Raw genomic sequence first — 20,246 nt, 5'->3', positions numbered from 1 at the left:
ATGAGCTTTAACTGCATAAAAAAATTAATAAAAATAGATTCAAGAAGGCACTAAAATTTTCTTTTTGTGGGAAGAAAGAAAAAAAAAATCAATTTCAGAATCATGCATACCTTTGTGTTGGTCTATCACACGAATCCCTATAAAATACAGTCATGAATTAGGTTGGAACACGACAACCTGTGCCAAAGTTCAAAGATATAATTAGTTTCGCACATAGATAAATAATTGCTCCAACCGATCTGGACAAATGCATAGCATCATTGGAAACGGACTCGGCGCCGTCATGTTGCAGCTCTCTTACATGTGAGTACATGAAAAGCCTCTCTCCATGCAGGAGTCTGGGGAAAAGCTTGCGAGATGACATTTGGCGAGGATGTAGCTGTCTCGATCTGTTGCCGAGTGGAGCGTGTAAGCTCCCTCAGACCGGCGGAGGAGACAGATGGGAAGAGGCAAGGCAGGTAAGAGTAGGTGGAGGAAACTGCAGACCAAAACACATCCAGAGCTGTAGGCAGAAACCCTGCCGTTCTTTTGTTACTGTCAAATTTTATGAAGATGTGTTTTAACACGCGAAAGGATGCTAAAATCTATTATTAAATCAAATTTAATGTTTCATGCAGCTTCTTTGTTCTCTATATACACATTTATTTCACTCCAACACTGAAGAAGACAAGTTAGTCTATGACAAAATTGCTTTGTTGTTACTTTGACTTCAACTATAAACTAAAGAGACCAATAATACGCCTCGCAGCCCACTGAGCCACATATTTCTATGTAAATAAATTGGCATAAACATTTCTACAACACTGCAATACATCCTGTGATTTGTCCACTTCAGTTAGAGTTTTCCACCTAAATCAATAAAACAAAGTGACGCTGATTAGGTTCGATAAAATCCCAGAGTTTTCCACGACTACGTGTTCAGATCGATGGCCACCGACTGATTAGGTTAAGCAAAGGAGTCACTTCAATTGATTAGACAAATTTATCTCAGCAATCAAGTGTGCTATCGCGGACGGTCAGGTTTGATATTCACAAATCTGTGAGTCACTGCTTGGTGTCGACTCATTGTTGCTGAGCGTTGCACAAAAAGAGAACAACCTGCCTCAACGATGCAGACAAATCTTCTCTGCCCTGAATTTAAAGCAGTGAAGCACAAATCTGCCTGAGAGATGGATGATTCGCTCTCAGAGTCGTTGGCTGAACTCAAGATGTTAGTCACATTTTCAGAGAGAAGAAACAAAAAGACCATAAAGAAATTTGAGGAATAGTTACATGCAGTCATGTCAAAGACAGGGCAGTCAAAGAAATGTCTCATTAAGCAGCACCTTTTAATAAACGTTACATGTTGTGACTTTTAAAACTGTTCTCTTTGCAGCCTTGGCCATTTTACCTGACCCAGACCCTCTAGAAAAGTGTTTATTAGCTAGAACAACGTTTAACGATCAACACATCTAAAACTGAGTGTTTCTTTTCTCTTCATGTGCCCTCATGCCAAGACTTAAAGAGCAATCTGAATAATTTACGTTTTCAGAAAACCCCTCAAGCAATACAGTGTTTTTCTTTAAACCAAGCCCTGTGCTTAATTTTTCATTAAGCCCTATGCAGCCCAATAAACAGAAAAACAGAAATGTGCCAGCAATGTTTACTTTAAATGAAAGGTCAAGGCCGATTTATTCCCATCCTTACCTCATGACCTACACTCAGACCAGAAGGTGATGAAAATCTGTCAGAGTTGATATACATGGCATTATGCCTTTTGTGTGGTTGCATTCTCCTCTTGCTATTACAAGACTGATTGCAGCTGTATTGATTTGACCAGCAGAGAAATCGACCTGAAACATGCTTGACTTCATTCTCCCCTCCCACTCAGTCCATCTCTTTCACACAGCGCCCTCTGCGCCTTTCATCATTCTTCAGAACGGGCCATTTTTCCTTCACCTCAAGCTGCTCCATTTCCTTTTTTACAAATCGCTTCTCCTCGAGTTATCAGCCTCACCGCCACCACCCCTTTTTTTGAAGCTCTCGTCTTTATACCCCGTCTTCATCCTTCTGGACATTTCCTCCACTTACTTCTTTGTTTTATCAACCATCCTGTTCTTAAATGCGTCACCATCATCGTTCTCAGTACTTTCTATCCATTTTTCCTCTCACTTTTGGCACATGCCTTCTCTTTTTATATTCTGCATGCTTACGCCCCACCCTCCGCCCTTCCCAGCCCCCATCCTTTCTTCCTTCTCGGGTGATTAAGCGATGGTTGGACAGGCACAGCTGGTGCAGCTGGGCAGGCGGCCCATCTTCAGGACAGCTGTGTGGCTCTGTCATTGCCAGATCCTCACTGGGGCAGTAGCGCTGTATCCTTACAACAAGTTGGGTCATAAAAGCTTTTAGGGAAACAGTTTACCATTAATTTTGTGTTAGAATTTTATTTTAGGTCAGTGTATAATTAAGTAGTGGTTATCTGTATGAAACTTCCCTCCTGTGAAGACTGAGTGTTGCTGCCGATCTGGTCACCCAGGGATTTGACTTGCATCATTTCACGTCGCTCACTGACATTAACCGTTTGGCTAGAGAGGCTAAGTGTGACATTGCTTCTGGAGAAAAGGTCTGGCCCGCGGTGGTTCATGTGGCGGTCACATGTTCGACTTGAAAGGTTAGACTGAGTCGAGCATGAACAGAAAACAACCAGAGTTTGGACCTAATGGTCGCGGTTAAACCGAGCCCAGACCTCCTAACTCCATGCAGAGCCTGATGAACTGTGCTAAGCGTCCATGTTCTTGGCAGGAGTTTTTCTAGCTTCTCTTCTCACTTGCCCATCATTACTTCTAGGTCATGTTGACAGCTTAAGGAGATTAAGACAGCATTAGTTAAGAAGGAGGAGAAGGAGGGAATGTGGATGTCCTCATCCGGCCTACAACTGTCTGCTGGTGTACTTTATTCTGCCGCGTTATCATCAGATTCCCCAAGATCCTGACATGAAGACAAGCTGTAAATTTGTTTTATAGGAGCACTCAAAATGTCGCTTACATGAACAGGTACCGTGTGAGTTATGTGGTTAGATATTCATGAGCAGAACTATCAAAATGCAAACAGGTAAATGTAATTCTGCGCCGCATTCAGTTGAGTCTACCGTCTTCTGCTCTTTAAGTCAAATAAACTTTGCGAGCTTTAGATTTTGAACCTAAATGTGAGTTTGTGAAAGATAAACTTTAGTAAGTTGTGTTTTTTTTTTTATTAATTTTCTCAAACCTCCAAGAGTTGAATAAACTGGAGATTTTAGTTTAGCACTAAAAAAACTGAAAGAAGAAAAAGACCGGGGTGGGAACTATTTCCCAGAATGCTTAGCGGCATGTTGTTGTATCCTGAGATGGAAGTGCGTTACATTGATTTGACTCCTTTGTTATTAAAGCAAATATTTATTTTAATGCGATTTTTAGCTTGCAAAGCTTCAGAATAATGTCCTGTTCACATTGGAATAAGAATTAATGAACTTCTGATCAAAAATAGATTTTGTCAGCTTAAAGATTTGAAACCATTTCATGTTTTTCTTTTTGTAGCTTTAAGACTAACTTTTTAAAACTTTGGTTTGCCTTTATACCAGAAACTGGACTATGCCCAGTAAGAACATAATTTCTAGACTCTTCTGTCTCTTTTTGATTAGAGTAAAACAGCAATGGAGTGATAGGAAACTCTTCCTTATAATAAAGTTCACTATGTGACAGAAAGAGGTTACTTTTGTTGTTAAATCTTAGCCACGTTGGCAAGAATGTGGAACAGCAAACCTTTGCTGCATTTCATGTTTTTACAGTGTGTGCAGTAGCAAGAGTGAGTGTGTGTTTGAGACAGCGTGTGAAGCAGCCATAAATAATACATAAACACCTCTTACATTTGGCAACAGCACCCCAAACCCCCAAAAAGAGGAAAGAAAAAAACCAGCTCCATTAGCAATGGCCACACCATGTTGGCAGTTTTATTTAAAGCGCTCTATATCAAATGTTGTCTCTCTCAGCACGGAGTGTAGCTGTGAGTGATGATCAGCCTCTAATAAGATCTCCATAATTCAAGAGGAAACGTAGTTTACAACAGTAAACATGCCATAAAGGAGGCATTTCATTCAAGGCCGCAATCCACCGTCGGAATGATTTCGGACACGTAGACAAAGCTCACTGCATAAAAAGGGAATCACACTGGATGATTAAAGCTGGTGCCTTCAATGCATCACGGACAAATCAGTTGTGAATTTGCAAACTGTACAGTGAAAATTGACTGAGTCAGTGTAGAAATATAAACAGAGACAAGTGATGCCCTCCTGAACTTCACCTTTTTTTGAGGCATTATGTATCATATCAGACTGATCTACTCAAATATTAATGCAACCACATATTTATAGCTACATCTCTTCCAACTTCACCTATTCTCATTTGTTCCGTCATGTTCCTCTCATCCTGATATTACTTCACGACACTCCCAGCTGAACATCTGATTGTTACGCAAGACTAAGTGTGCAACGACACACACACACACACACACACACACACTTCTGGGTGCATACACGTACACCATGCCTCAGTGTTATAATGAGGCTCAGACCGAAGACACAAACGAGCTGTGGCAGCAAACAAACAACGCTTTCTCACACGTTCCCGCATCTTCCTGTTCCTTCACATCACTCAATCTTTACTTCCTCTTGTCACTCTGAAGCGCTTGTCAAACAAAGACTCCCACAAAGCACTCCTTTTAATTCCAACCACTTCGTGCGTCAGTGTGTTGGTGTGGCTGGGCTGATGAGCTTACGAACGTAAACGCTTTGGCAGCTTTTAATTAAAAATTTGGGCTCTACGTAAAAAGTTGTGGATATTAACTTTAGTTTGGTCTGGGAAAAATTGTGTTTATGTACTGCAGATAAAGTTCTGCAAAGCACACATTTTCTTGAACAACCAAACTAGAAAACTTATTTAGGATTTTTTTTATTTTATAAAATAACAGTAAAGTAATGGTTTGAATATTCAAGAAGACAAACATATTGATGGTTTACTAGAAACTCTATTGAAAAAATTTAGAAATGTGATATTTTAATAGAGGTAAAAAAAAAATTTTAAAAATAAGCGTAGCCATTTTTAAAATCACCAAGCACAAGTAAAGAAAAACTATTCAAAAGGAAACTATTTTCTACAACATGTCAAGACATGTCAGCAGTTTTCTCAGGTTGTGAAAGAGCAAAACTTTCAGCAGAAACAAGGAAGGTTAAAAGGAGCACAGCTCTGCTCCGTTTATGTGTTTTCAACCTCTGTCTGTAAACATGCTGGATTTAGAAATATTGGAAGTTTTTAATTTCATGATTATGTTAAATGACTTTTAGGAACAGATAGGTGTGAAGTCTGTAATTTGTTTTTTATTCATAAAACCTTCTTCTTCAGCAGCTGCATGGGTGACGTTCTGTCTGCACCTAATATAAATGATTAATGGACACTCACAGCAGAAAGGCTAGAAAAATATTTTGAAAGCTGGTTTTTATGTTACGTTGCACTGAAGGAATAAAGCTTTACCAAAAATAATGAGATTGGTGCAACTCTAAGAATAATTTGCTCCAGAGGAAAGAAATAAACAACATTTAGTCCCTTTTTACCTGTTCATGCTGCTTCCAGCACAGTTTAGATGGTCGTAGTGGTGTTCCTTACGTATTAAGAGAACACAGTAACTGTAATTTTAAGCACCAGTCAGAGGCAGATGGGCTCGTTAATGCAGTGAGGTAGTTATGTAAGACCTGCTAGTGCTGCTGCTGCTTCTCTGCCTATACTGCAGTACAGAGAAGGATGAGGAGGGGAGAGGGTTGAAATGAGCATCTGAGTAAGTTAACGTGTGTAAGTTGGAGCCAATGTGGTGTGTGTGTTGGAACAAAGTGGGACAGATGGGGATTGATGTGTTAAATCAGGAAGAATTGACTTGTTGTCCAGGGTTTGATGAACTCTTCTCCCTCCTTAACCCATCTCCCTCAATCCCCTCCATGCTGGGGCAGCAGCCAAAGCACAAACCAACTGCATGCAGAGCGCAGAGAATATGGAGCAGGGAACCAGAAGATGGACCAAGAGGAAACAAACACACAAAAAGGAAGTTTTCAGCAGCTTCTGTACATGCATGGTGATTAATTTATGTTCCATTGTGCTGGGGTGCAATGTTTGGGATGTATTGCAAAACTAAATACAGAAGGATTATTTTTTTCTTATAAAAATAATGTCATTTATAAATTTAACTTGGTGGCTGCACAACATTTTGACAGCACACTAATAGAAAAGAGCACATATAGTAAATAACTATTATTTATTTAGCATTTAATTTGGTATTTTTTACTCTTTGAAAATATTTAGAACAGTATGTTTTTTAAACTGAGCAGAACTAAAAATTATTTTATGGAAAATGGTCTCAAATAATGTATATTAATTATAAAGCTAGTTAGCGATGGTACAGTGATTATACTGCTAGTAATGTCATATTCTCCATTTTTAATTTTCATTGTCTCAATAAAAAACATAATTTTTTATATATTTTCTTTTAAAAAAATGGAATAAATAAAGACTGAAGAGGTATTAAACATTTCTACAACTGTTAATTCAGCCCCTCCTTTATATAGATGCAAAAAACCAAAAAGGAATAAAAACATTTTTGAGAAATTTCAGAGGGTTTTTTGTTTTCACAAATCTGCTGTCAGGAATATTTCCTTTGTGTCGGATAATCTAGTTTCTTTAACAAGTCTAAAGATTTTAGATTAGAGAAAATCACTGAAGACAAGACTATTTAAAAACAGTGAAATAGCCCAATAATAAAATGCCAAATAGAAATTTTCCTATCAAATAAGAATGTGATGAGTGTAATGCCATGTTTGTTTGTTTTTTTTACAGTGCAGACACTCTGCATTGTAAACAATTTGTTTTTAAATGCTTGTGCCTCCCACTGAAGGATGGTGCGCCCTCTCATTGCTGCTTCAGCCCCTTAATCTTGCAACATTTTACGCATCCTTCTGGACCGCGCTGGATTTTGCAAAACTGTCGGGATTTTTTTTCCCCCACTTTAAGTCCTGCGCAACAAACAGTAGTAAGAGAGTAAGACTGCTGCATCATAGTCCAGTTTTTACGCAGGCATATTAAACAGCTTCCCGCCTTAACTTTTCTCTGCATTTACAAGTTCTGTTTCCATGGCAATGCCCAGGATCTTTAATTTATGTTTTGCATGTTTCTTTGTAAACAGGACAAGAAGATTATTGTCAGGTTTTATCACAAATAAAACCTGGAGCCAGAGCTGTTGGCCACAACCCAACTGTGCAAGCAAAAAAAAAAAAAAAAACAGCATGTTACAGAAAATGTGAGGGCTGCATATCAGAACAACTGGCATGTGGAGAGGAAAAAGACAAGATAAAGAAAATAGAGGGAGGCGGAAAGGAGGGGCGGGGTTAGTGGGAGAGGCTGCAGCAAGCCCACACTGCTGTGAGCTGTGGACCCCAAACGTCTTATCAGAAAACCAAAACAGCCATCAATTATTCAACAGGTACAGAGTGAACCAGCGTCTCCTCATAGGGGAGAAGAGGTGGTCTGAGGGAGGAGATCACATCTATCCTATGTAGGTGAGGGACGCCAACCATTTAAATCTTCTTTTCTAAAGGCATTTTTCTATTTCTCTTTTGTGCTAATCTATAAACAACCTATATGTCATACGTGAAATCGGATATGCCGACCAGTGCAATCAAGTTGTAAGATATTTTGCAAAGTCTGAGGTTCTTTTCCTTTCTGGTGCGGTTCGGTTTCACACGGCACAGCATCAAATGTATCAAACCCTTTGAGCAACAAAAACCTCTGGAGAACAAGACAACTTCCTTCATCAGGAAAAGAAAAAAAATGGAGTGGTGTCATAGATTAGCTGTTTTAGGATTTATTTTAATGAAAACCTTTACATTCCAGATCTGATCATGAGCCATTTCTCCCATTAGCGCCCATTTGTTTTGGTTGTATTTACCCAGAATGCCCTCTGCTGTAGTTTGCTTCCCATTTGGACCAGAGAACGTTTTTTTTGGTCTCCATTAGAGTTTGATTGCATTCACACTGAACCTGACATTTTAGGCAAACAAACTAGAGTTTAATTAAAGTGGACCAAGCAGGTCTGGCATTAATGCTCAAACCATTTAAAGTCTATCAACACACCAACCGACACCATGGAGCTTGATGCACTTTTTCAAGTTTAGCAAAAATTCGCTAAATGTTTGCAGCATGTTGTAATAATCACTTTCTGATCTATCAGAAGATCTGTTATGCATTTATCTTTGACGTATTATTGTTTTTGTAAAAAATTAATTGTTTCATCTCCAGTATCGTCATATTGAACACTTTATAGCGGTTTTGCTTGTATTTTCTTTTTAATTGTATTAAAAAGAAAATATGCTGAACATATATTTGGATATGTGAAATCCTTAGTCATCATCTGAAATTAATTCAGCTTTTAAAAATGTATCAACATTCTGAAAATCCAAACAACTGCACTTTTCCATAACCTGCTATTCAGGGAGCTTGAGATGTGGGTAGGTGTATTTTTAAACTTTAAACAGAGCCAAGCTGCCTCCAGCTCTTAATGCTAAGCTAAGCCACTCTTTCTCTGTACTTGAAACACAGATATAAAATTTAGATCCAACCTCTCATGTCACTTTTAGATGAAAACATCTCAAAAAACAGCAAAAGGAAAAAAAGCGTCTGAGGCTCATTCTCTTTAATCGTAAGGTGAGGATGCTGCTGCAAGCGACTGCTTCATCCAACCATCTCCCGCCTGTGGTGACAAGAAAATACTAAAGTTCCTGAGTTTGAGAGGCAGAGATTGAAGCACACACCCACACTATCAGCTTCCATCAGCCCCGCTACAGTCACCTGCCACTGGCTCTCTGCCTCCACAGAGTGCAGAGCTTTTCCCCCCCAGGTGAAGTTTGTCTCCGAATAATCACTCATTTCCTTCCTGCGACTGTTTCCCGTCTCTTTCTTAGGCTGGTTCCCTGCCCTTTTTTGTCCTGCATCCCTGTAACAGCATCTGCTTGGTCTACAGTGCAGCTCCTCTCAGATGCAGCAGCCCTGACATTTACCCTAATGATCCCTGAGGCACACAAACAAATGCACACTATGTTCTGGCAACAGTATGTGATCTAGCACATTTGTATCCCTTTCATTGAGAACCGTCGACACGTATGCGGAAACACCCTCTTCCTCTCCCTCTCTCTCACACACACACACACACACATCTTCCTTAAAATCCACAAACTACCCCAGCTGTTGCTAAGTGAACTTGCAATCAGAAATGTTCCCGATGGGAGAGATGTCTAATTTGATTGGGCTCTTTATTCACACAGGACTTTCCTACTGGCTTCACAGCCAGGACCTAAAGTGTACTCAAATTAGTTAACCTTTTTTTTTAATGGAAAAAAAAAAATAGGAACAGCTTCACTGCAGCAATTTGGCAAGTATCATGTGTAGTGTTATAAGAGAAACAGAGTACATTGTTTTCAACAGCTCCTCTTCTCTTTGTGTGATGTACCAATTCCACAAATGTAATTTATTTATCTTTGTTAGAAGTAATAAAACTACACTCACAACAACAAAGGTTCAAATAAACACAAATTATCATTTTATGATCATGTAAATTGTTGTTTGTATGAGTTACACGCATGGACAAAATAGTTGGTACCCTTCAGTCGATGCTCGAAAAGCCCATAATCTTTTCTAAAATAACTTGAAACTGACAAAAGTAGTAAATAAAAGTTTACTGATAATTAACCAATGAAAATTGGTTAAACAGAATCATTTAAAAATACAATAAAGAAAAAGGCCTGTATAAAAATAATGTTATCTCTAGAAAAGCTTGAACATAATCTGACTGTAAGGCAATGTAATCATTTAGTCTGAGCATTTAAAAGGTGACGAGTTGCCACTGTGCTCCTTGATGACATGCTGAGTTCAACACCAAACCACAGGAAGCAAAGGAGAAAGTTGTCCCAGCAGATTACAAAGACAATTTTAGACAAGAATGTTAACTTCTGAATATGTGCAGCTGTAACATCCACAACCTCCCTGGCTGTGGGAGAAAAATTAAAGACAAATTGAAATGAAGGATAATATGATTGGTAGCTAAAGAGCCCAGAACAACTGCCAAAGAAATTGAAGGTGAACTCCAAGATGACGGCACATCAGTCAGAGCCAAAGTGGATGACCAAGCAGCACACCTCTACTGAAAGGAAATTATTAAAAAGTGAGACTGGAATTTGTCACGGTGCACAGAGACAAGCCACAAAGTTTGGAGGAGAAAGATGAAATAAGACCAAACTGGGGGGGTTTGGCAAGGCAAATCAGCTCTGTGTTCACAGATGCAAACATGAATCAGAAGAAAGCAACATTATCCCTACTGTGAAACATGGAGGAGGCTCGGTTATGCTCTGGGGCTGCTCTGTCACCAGATGTCTAACATCTGTGCAGAGTATGATGAACTATTGAGGCAGTCTGGAGAAAAATATGCTGCCTGGAATTAGAAGGTTTGGTCTCAGTACCAGGCCGTGCGTCTTCCAACAGGACAATGACCCAAAACACAGATAAAAATAAAAAAAATTAACCCAAAAATGTTTAAGAGCACAACACTGAACTGTAGTCAGCGACATCTATTCAGAGACTTGGCTTGTACCTGTACATTTCATCTGATTTTAGACCAAGTAAGCTGAAATTGGTTGGAGGTTAGACTTAAGAAAAAATTGTAGGTCCACAAAAAATATGTAAGCAATGCAAAAATATCATATAGATAACTTTTATACAAGTTAGAGGCAATTACCATGTCATTAATTACCTGCAACACATATGGGTTTCAAACCCTTTTTGCCAAACTAAGCTCTTAGTTTGTATATTTTAAAATAGATATTCTGCAAAGTTACCAGTAATTGTTCCCCTACCAGAAGTGGAAAGATGTCATATCACTTGTTAAAGATGTAAAATTATCCTTAGTTTTGGAAGCTAGTGGCTAGTCAGACTTATATTGTGTTTTTGATGACTGCAGCAATTTGAAAAAACTCAAACTGGAAATGTTCATGTCGGTGCCAAAACTGTGAATCATCAATAAAGTTTCCAGAGAGCCTGCTGACTTTTTCAATCCAAGAACTTAGTTTTAAACGAGCAGCTTAACGAAATTTACCCATGAAACCAAAAGTATCTGAGTCTAATAAACTAAATCTGAATATGAAGAAAGCTTAAATTACAGACGACTGCCACAAGAGCACATGTATTTACAATAAACAAATGGTGGGAACAGATTTCATACATATTCAAACTTCACACAGGCTCTAATAAAAATAATTGACAACAGTGTTTCTTTAATCTTCATAATGCAGTGTGTCCAATGAGCAATGTCCCAATTGTGTCAAAACCAATCAGGCTTCAGCTCACTTCAAGTTGAATCATGAAGTTTGGACCGCTGCTGTTATTTACTTATAAAATGACACAATCTAATCCCCATGTGCTGGATTACAGAACAAATTAATATATTTCACATAAAAGCCCTCAGATCTGAACTGTCTTAAAAATGAAGTCGTTACATAGTTTGTTTGTTTTTTATAGAAGTAATACAACACCTTAGGATGATTAGAAAATGTCATTTCAAGCTCTGAACAACATAATTTATAGCAGTTTCTGTTTGTTTATTTAGCATCAAAACAGTTTCTGCTCATTAATTTTCTTCCACGCCGTGTTTGTGAGCGATCACCGGTTTAGCAGCTCGGAGCTGCAACACGTAACTCGCAGTAATTAATTTTCACAAGTGGTGGATCACTTGCACATGCAAAGTAAAAACCATTCTTGTAGCTAAAATAAAAACATAAAAAATAAAACAGGATTGAGAAGGCAAAGCGTCCCGACCTGAGGACACAGAACACAGAACGAGTCTGTGAGTAACCTTGAAATGAAGCAGGAGGAGTGGTTGCAAAGGTCATTGATATGCACAGCTGACACACAGAGTGCTCGCTGTGTGTGTGTGGCAATGCGTTACATCCTCTTCCCCAATGTGACTTGCGTTAGAGGTAACTGATTATCATCCGGATTCCACGTCACTTATCAAATCCAGCATGATTTAGCTCTCCAATATATTTTCTTGCTGATTTATATACTACCAAAGCACCATATTTCCCATATTATGCCCTGATTCCTAAAATCTGTCTACGGCCTCGAGATGTTGGTACTGCAGAAGCAAATTTGGATCAATCTCAGCACTCAATTACTCCACCATTTGGTGTTTTATGACCCGCATAAACACTCTGTCACAAATCCATATGTTATTATCATCCAGCGGGGCGATCACAGACGCTAGTAAAAACACTCAGGGCGACACAGAAAAGCAACAGCAGCTTGTTTGAGTCTGGATTTGACAATGGCCTGCAGGCAAAATGTATGCGTGCCAATACAGCTGTCAGCACTGAGGGGAGGAATAAGGATGTGACATTTGTCTTCTGTCACATTGCAATCACATGCATTGGTGTATCTGTAGCAGTGGGATGTAAAAATACAAATTAAATTAAAGCAATCCTGCTGTAAAATTGCTTTAATCAGGAGAACCTGTTCATCCCAGAAGAAACTTTTTACGCTCAGCTGAGACGTTTTTCACATTTGGGTCAAGAGAAAGTCACTTGCCCTTAAGCTAAGCTAAAGTAATGAACACTAGCTCCCAGTTTTACCATCGTATATATTGATATTGATCCATGGATTTCAGCAAAGGGCTACAATTCCCAACAGATTACCATGTCTTAAAGTAATCTCATGGCCGCTTTCTTAGATACTGCAGATTTGGGGGAAAGTAAAACGGCAAAGGCAGAATGATAACACAGGATGCAAACGAAGAACGCCATGTTTTTCATTTTATTCAACATGTACCCCACTAACTTTGATATGTACACTGATAGCATACCATTTTATATCTTTGTCTGATAGATCAGTGAGTGAATGGGTGTAAAATTCCTACCATTTAATGCAGAAGAAACAGACGTTATCGTTTTTGGTCCACAAATGCAAACTTAAATAATAGTAACATGTTAGACTCTATAGGGCCAAAAACTCAAGAACATACAAGAAACTTTGGTGCTGATATGGACTCAACCAGCTATTTCAATTTCAAAAGGGTTTCCTGTTAAAATTGAACACAGAAGAACTGATGTGTGTTTTTACTGACCACAGATTAGATGGTGGTAATGCTGCATGTCCTTATAAAGCTCAATCAGGCTTTAGTGGAACCACTTAACCGAAGTGGTTCCACCAGAGCAGGGATGTCAAACTCATCTACATTTTGGACCATATCAAGATCATGAATGCCTTTAAATGGGCTGGTTGTGGCAGAATGTATTGATAAAAACCCATTAAACTACTAAAATATGAATAATTAGTTATTTCTGCCTTCAGCAAGTACTTCTTAAAGTTTAAAAATATTGAACATATTTTAACATTGATGGAATTTGGCAGTGTACAGATAAAAACTGATTCAGTTATTAATAGACATCCTAACCCTTTCTGGTCATAAAGGAGACAAATTTAAAATCTTGTTTATGCTCCTACCATCAAAGATTTCTTCATCAGTTTACTTACTTTACAAGGTCTTTGCTGTTTTTACTAAGCCTCCTATTCCTTTTTCATTTTATGCAATGCTAAATCTTTTCTATTATTCTTTTAACATATTTCCATGTTAATGGAATTTACTTCGGTTCCCATAATTTCCTCCACAGCAAAGCTGTACGAATAAACTCGCCTTGCATCGCCTTTATAACCGACATTAAAATCACCACATCTTCTAGGGATTCATTCATCAATTCCCTGCATGCCATTTGTAGTTTTTGTCTGCGTGAGTTGCATGGATTAGAAGACAAAATAAGAAAACTGTGGAAGACACACAGAAAATCCATGAAATAGACGAGATAAATGGATCAAAATTTGTAGACCTCTGAGCCGCTGTCTTCACTGGAATGCACAGAAGTGATAAACATGGATGAAGATTCAGCATGACATAAACTTCCCAAGGGTGCCATTATCTCAGTTGTCACTGCAGACCAATATCCATAAATCAGTTCAGTTGCTATGGAAAAATTAATATGGCAATAATTACATTTTTCGATCCTCCTTTCCCTCTTTTAATAATTAGTTTTCTCTATATCCATTGGCAAATAATGCATTCTGGACTCTGGACATTTACAAAGTGCAGAGACAAATAATCAAGGCTGTCAATCAGATTAACCAAACAATGTCATAAAATATGCTGCCATCCCCAGGGCCTGCAGTCAATCAATAGTCCTGTAAAAGTACCTATTGTTACTCCCCAACCCACAAATAACTTCCACATCCTCAAGACACAAAAAATCTCCCTGCTTTGAATGTTGCATGATTGCTAACTGAGTTCTGCAGGGCAAATATTTAAATGCTTCAAAAATAATAAAAAGCAATAGCTGTCCCTGTTCATTTACCACACTGGAATATTACTGATTTCTCAGAATAACTTACTTGGTTAAGGTATGTAGGTATTAATAGAACACAAAAAGATTGTACACCTGTATACATCAGCTTAGATCAAGGATATTTTTTGCATCAATACATTGTTTTAAGCCTATAAGCGAGCTCTTTATTTATTCAACAAAAACTTAAAAGTGCAAAGACTCCCTGTAAAAAAGCATGAACTGACTGCTACCAGAGGGATGGCAGGGAGCAGGGCAGTGTTGCCAGGTAAGTGTACTTGACTGACAGATCATCAGCAAGCGCGAGTGCCTCTTTAAACGCAGAAGTTTTGCCAGTTTGCAACTCAGGAGTGTTCAGGTGTGTAAACACAATGCCCTAGGAGGAAACACTTCAGTGACAGATCTTATGGAAGTTTCTGCCTATCAATCTGGAGAGGGTAAAAAGGACATTTTAAAGAAATTTAGAGTCTGCCATTCGTCAGCAGGGGAAAAAAAAAACAGAAGAGCACTGAAGACAGTGGACAATCAACTGCTGGACCATGACTGCATAGATATGGTCCAGCAGTGCAATTGTCTAAGTACAAAACCTCAAGTCTTGGAAAAACAAACTATAACAGCACAGTTCAACAAATAAAACTGGTTTGGTGTAGTACCAGCAAATATTTTTCAGGTTTGCAACGTTCAGTCACAGCAAAAAGTCTTCTTGAACAACATTCCCTAGACAGCTGAAACTAATGTTGTCCTGCTTAGCAGGAGTAAATAATGTTGCATTAACACAGCCTAATGCCAGCTCAGTTCCCCTCCACACTAAAATTCAAAGTTTCTTCAATAATCTGACAATCTCCATGACTTCTATTACCAATTTCAGCAAATCTGGGAAGCAGAAATCGTTGGAAACATTCATGAGCCTAAAGGCCATCATGACAAATAGTTCTGAATTTATGACCTTTTCACAGTTATGAAATATACATTATATGGTGGAAATGCCTGTGCCATACGAATTCATGTAAAGTAGCACTTTGGGCCATGCAGACAAGGTCCAAAATCTGTGTGTTCTTAAAGTGATCCGACTGAAAGACTAAAAACCTTTTTCGTCTAACAACCGATCCTGGAACTCTGCCACATGGCACAGAAAGGGCATTTGTAAACATGCAAAAATAAGTCAAAATTAAAACTTTGTGGATGAGGCAGAGGACGCTCTTCCAGAAGACCAAGATCAACCACATCCTGGTTGACTTTTGACATTGTAACGAAATCTCAATCCGGTGTGAGGAGGACATTAAGAAGTTGTGGAGGAGTGAGAATTTCAGCCACACGACGCAGACAGCTTGCAGCCACTGAGTCAACTTTTAACTCCTCTGTAGAACAAAGTATTCACCATCAAAGTATGAGAGCATTTTGTTTGACATCTGGTGCTTGTCCTGACTGAGTAATCCTGGAAAATAACAGCAGAAACGGTCACAAATCTACCATTAACTAGACAGGAATGTCAATGACAACGCAAAAGTAAAAGGTGAAAGGCAAAAAGCTGTCCAAATAAAAGAGAAATATTGTCACGCACAATTTTTTCTTTGACTTAACGTAGGGCATATTTGTTCCAACATTGTCTCTATGCGTGTATGACAGGAGGTAAAACAGCAGCATTGTAGGAAGATGAAGACAATGTCAAGTCGCAGAAAATTATCTGGCTTCAAACAAGCTAGGAAACAAAGCTTCAGGAGCTTCCCAAACCAGCCAAGTTAGTGGCCAATCAGCCTGCCAGGCTTCTCTTTGCTCCGAGTGATGCTGGCAGCGAGAGCTGGCCAAGCGCAGAAACAGAGATAGAAATGAGAGACAGACAAGAGGAGAATGATAAGGGGAGTTTTCATTACAAAAAACACTTATCCTCCTTCTCTTCACTCTCTGGATCTTGTTTAATCTCGCCGCAGTGAGATACAGCAGGTAAAAGTGACAGATATAGATAACTGTATTTCAGCCTGACTGCACAATTACTCTCGATTTTATTATTGTGACTGACAGCAACATATTTGTGGGAGGAGATACAAAGCAATGCATCAGCTCTTCACAAGCGGCTGATTTAACTGTGGGTGTAGGTGGGTGGCTGCTATCTATCTGAAATTACAGGAAGATTAAAAAGGAAGGTTGTGGCCCTGAAGCACGTAGGACTCTTGCCTCGTCTTTCCATCGTACACAAACACACGATGACGGCACAAATCGGCTTCCCGTCAAGACGATCAGGTCCAGCTCTTAATGAGGAGGTCGCTCTGCTTGTGGCTCGCGCCAAACAAGCGGGCCGGAGATCGTGACGTACACAGATGTGCGTGTATCGTTTCCCTGCTCTGACAGGACAAATGACAGACTTCCAATATTTCTTCTGAAGAATGTTTTTCTCCTCAGGATTGAACAGTGATCCTACGTAATCACCACAAACCAGTTCTCTGACAGGCTGCCTTTCACCAGACCCCAAATGCAATTTTTTTTATTTCTCTTTTAGAGGGGGTAACAGGGGTGGGGGGGCAAGACTGTCAGATGAGTCACCACTCCACCACAAATAGGTCCTTCCAAAATGTCTGTGTGTTAGTCAGGGTTTTCACTGTTATTTTTCAGAGTATGCCCACATCCAGTTTTACTTTTATGTGCACCACTGACCTACCCTGTGCTATACAAGGTTCAAATACAGAACCTGTGTCGGTGTCAAGTTTGAGCCTCAGGCTTCCAGAAGTGACAGATGCATTGTTTTATGCATACTAGATACTAGTAAGTCTGAACAGTTTTTGATTGCATGTTCAAAAGATGCTGTGTGGTGATGTGCCTGTTGCATTGAGCTGGTTCATTTGCATATCTCTCCATCAGCTCCTGTTCGGGAAGTGTTTTTTACTCTGCATGTTTAGGATGTTAGACTGCAGAGGAAACAAGATACGTTACTAGATGTAACAGAGCTCTTACTTTAGGATTTTAATAATTATCAAGGAGTTTCATATCAAAATAATTATCTAGATATTTATATATGAAAGGTTTGTATAAAGGAGGATTAAATGTTAGTTTTAATATAAAAACAGAAGTCAAGCATGTGTTGAACACTTCCCTAGTAAATATGTGAATGTAAACTGACACTTGGCATACAAATTTAGCTTCCACTTGTTAAAAAAAAAAAAAAACAGTGTTTTGTCTCTGTTTTGTATTTAGAAACACTGCCAGAAGAACATTTGTCACGTTTTTGTTCAAAGCTAAATTAAGTTTTTGAGTATTGTTTGCTATATTCATTTGCTTAACTTTGGAGAAAAAAAAAAAAGAACAAATACATCAATAATAATTCTGACCAGCTAATGAACATTTTTCCACTTTGCCATTTCATTCTTTTGCAGTTTTGGTCATTTTGAATCAAGGCTGCATCGATACATTTTGAAACTGGTTTGACAACCAAAGATTAAAACATTGTTTTTGTTCTGCTCTTATTAATTAATTAATTTAGTCATTCATTATTAATGTTTCTGTTCAAGGTGAGTTGTAATATCCTTCAGCATTCCTAAGCAGAAATAACAGGGCTAATCTTGGAGAGAGATGTTAGATCCCAGTTTATTCCACTTGTCCCATTTGTTAATGTGTAGAGCCACTGGTTGGTGTCCAATCATCCAAATTGGGTCATGATGTCATTTAGTGACTTGTAGGGCATATAATAGCTACATTTTTCCTGGAGTGGGCAACAGTGAACTTCTTCCATGTTACTTTGTTTGTAAAAATAATAATATGTCATTCTTAACCTATTTTACTGCTCTCCAAAGAAAAGTGCAGTGTTAAACCATCACCGAAAACATTACTGGTATAGGAAGCATGGATTAATTGCCAGTTATTTCTTGTATTGCTTTTGTGTGCAGTGATATTTTCATTATGTTAAATTTCCAATATATTGTGCAGACCTACATGTCTAAATGTACTATAGTTTGTTTTGTTTGCTTGATTTTGTTTTTACATCTAAAGAAACAACAACAAAAAAAAACAAAGTTGTCCTTAGACCCTCAGACAAGCTTGGGCTTAGAAAGATTCTGATGGTTTTTGTTAGTGAATTAAGCCACATGAACAATGCTCCAGAAAAGGGCCGTTTTCCTCCTCACTGTCACAGACTCGAGCTTTTACTGTGAAATCCCGGAGAGGCAAGGTCATTGTGGGGAAACTTGATAATCTGTTCAGCCAAAAAGCAACCACGTGGCAGAGTAAACAGCTTGTTTTATGCTTTTCTCCGGGCGGATCTCCACGCTCAGCTCTATAATCTCTCATGGCCCCCGGACCTGGGGGAAAGCCACCGTCTCCCGACACGCACTGCAGACAGGAGTCCAAAATGTGTCCCCGTGTGCTGCTGGGCTCAGCGCCTCCTTCTGTCACGCAAATTTATTCACACACGCGCACACGAGCCTACACCAAAAGTAGTACACAAGAAAAACTTCCAACAAACGCCAGGTGTTGAACTTTCCTCCTGCTCTTTTTCTCACGCGCTCTCCAGCGCGCACACAGGCGCGCGCAGGAACGATCCAGCTGCCCCTCGTGCGGGGAAGTCTGAACAAACTGCAGTGCGGCAGCGATTCGCTATTTTAAGAATAATTTTTACATGAAGTGAATAAATTTTTAATCTCCTTTCCAGTCCGACGCTGCCTGAGCGGATAAAGGACAGCGGGCGACCAAGTTTTAGAGACACAATCAAGACGCCTCTCAGCTGAGACCTAAATAAATAATAATAATAATAAACAAAAATTTCGAAAAAAAAAAAAAAACTCATACCACACGCTCACATTCAAACAGCCAAACCTTTACAAGCAAGAAAAACAAATGGTCTCCGCCTTACCTCGCCTGAACATATTGACAGCGGCTGTTAGGACCGTCTATGGAAGTAGCATCCTTCAGCAGATTGTTTTGATTTCCTTTGGCCGCTCGCAGGCAGAGTGTACTCTTGTCCCCTCGGTGGCTGGTTTTAAGCAAGTGGAGGCGATTGAAATAATTAGAATAGGAGATGAAGTGGCTCGGCTAGTGTGAATTAAATTAGTCAAAACTGAGGACAAACAAAAAAAATAATCTTCTGCAGTCTTTTGGAGTATTTGGGCGACGGAGTGGGGAAAAACACCTGCTCCAGTCCCAACACTCTCTCAAATAACGTTTAAAATCACCGCCATCTGGTGTTTATGAATAACTAAAACACATTCTGACTTTGTTTAGGGCTCAGAGTTGAAATGATGCTGTCCAGAAAGGATTTCAAAGATAATATCCCCTTCGAAAGGAAAGAAAAATGGGATAAAAGTTCTTATTGTGTCTTTATCCTCCTCGTTCTCCCGTCGGGTTTTCAGCTGCAGGTCTGGAAGAGTCCAACAACGTGCTGCGTGAGTCAGTGCCGTCTACTGTCTCTGTTACCGGAGAGCTCCGAGGTTTCAGTCCCCCTCCCACTGCGAGATGTGGCTGATGAACGCCTGAGCGTCACTCTCCTCTTTCCGCCGTCTCTAAATACAAACAGGCTCTGCTTTATGGATGACAGGAAAGAAGCGCGTATGGTCATGGAGCAATTATAGAACTGCTCTGAAATTAAAATACCAGTTGTGGGCTTTTTTTTCTTCTGCGCTCTTTTCCTTCCCACTCATGTTAATAGTCCTTGAACAATAATAGAAATGACATCTACTGTTCATCTGCTGCTTTCTCCAATTCTGATTCCTGTTTTTTTTTATTTCGTATTTTAAGCAATAACAATATTTAGAAGAGATTCAGAATAACATAAAACACA

General features: G+C 39.2%; 1 protein-coding gene across 1 annotated transcript in view; it reads right to left on the bottom strand.

Annotated features, from left to right (window-relative positions):
• The window catches only part of rtn4rl1a (reticulon 4 receptor-like 1a), a 99,977-nt gene extending 79,979 nt beyond the window's left edge, over positions 1 to 19,998 (bottom strand). Inside the window, exon 1 of the mRNA XM_007554381.2 lies at positions 19,323 to 19,998. Coding sequence (XP_007554443.1) covers positions 19,323 to 19,335 — 13 coding nt within the window. The 5' untranslated portion in view covers positions 19,336 to 19,998. The remainder of the gene's footprint in view (positions 1 to 19,322) is intronic.
• Positions 19,999 to 20,246: the final 248 nt, after the last annotated feature.

The sequence above is a fragment of the Poecilia formosa genome, unplaced genomic scaffold (genome assembly GCF_000485575.1).
Source record: "Poecilia formosa unplaced genomic scaffold, Poecilia_formosa-5.1.2 Scaffold3, whole genome shotgun sequence".
Taxonomy (NCBI): Eukaryota; Metazoa; Chordata; class Actinopteri; order Cyprinodontiformes; family Poeciliidae; genus Poecilia; species Poecilia formosa.
The sequence above is the reverse complement of the archived record's forward strand: the minus strand, read 5'-3'. Positions and strand labels throughout refer to the sequence as shown.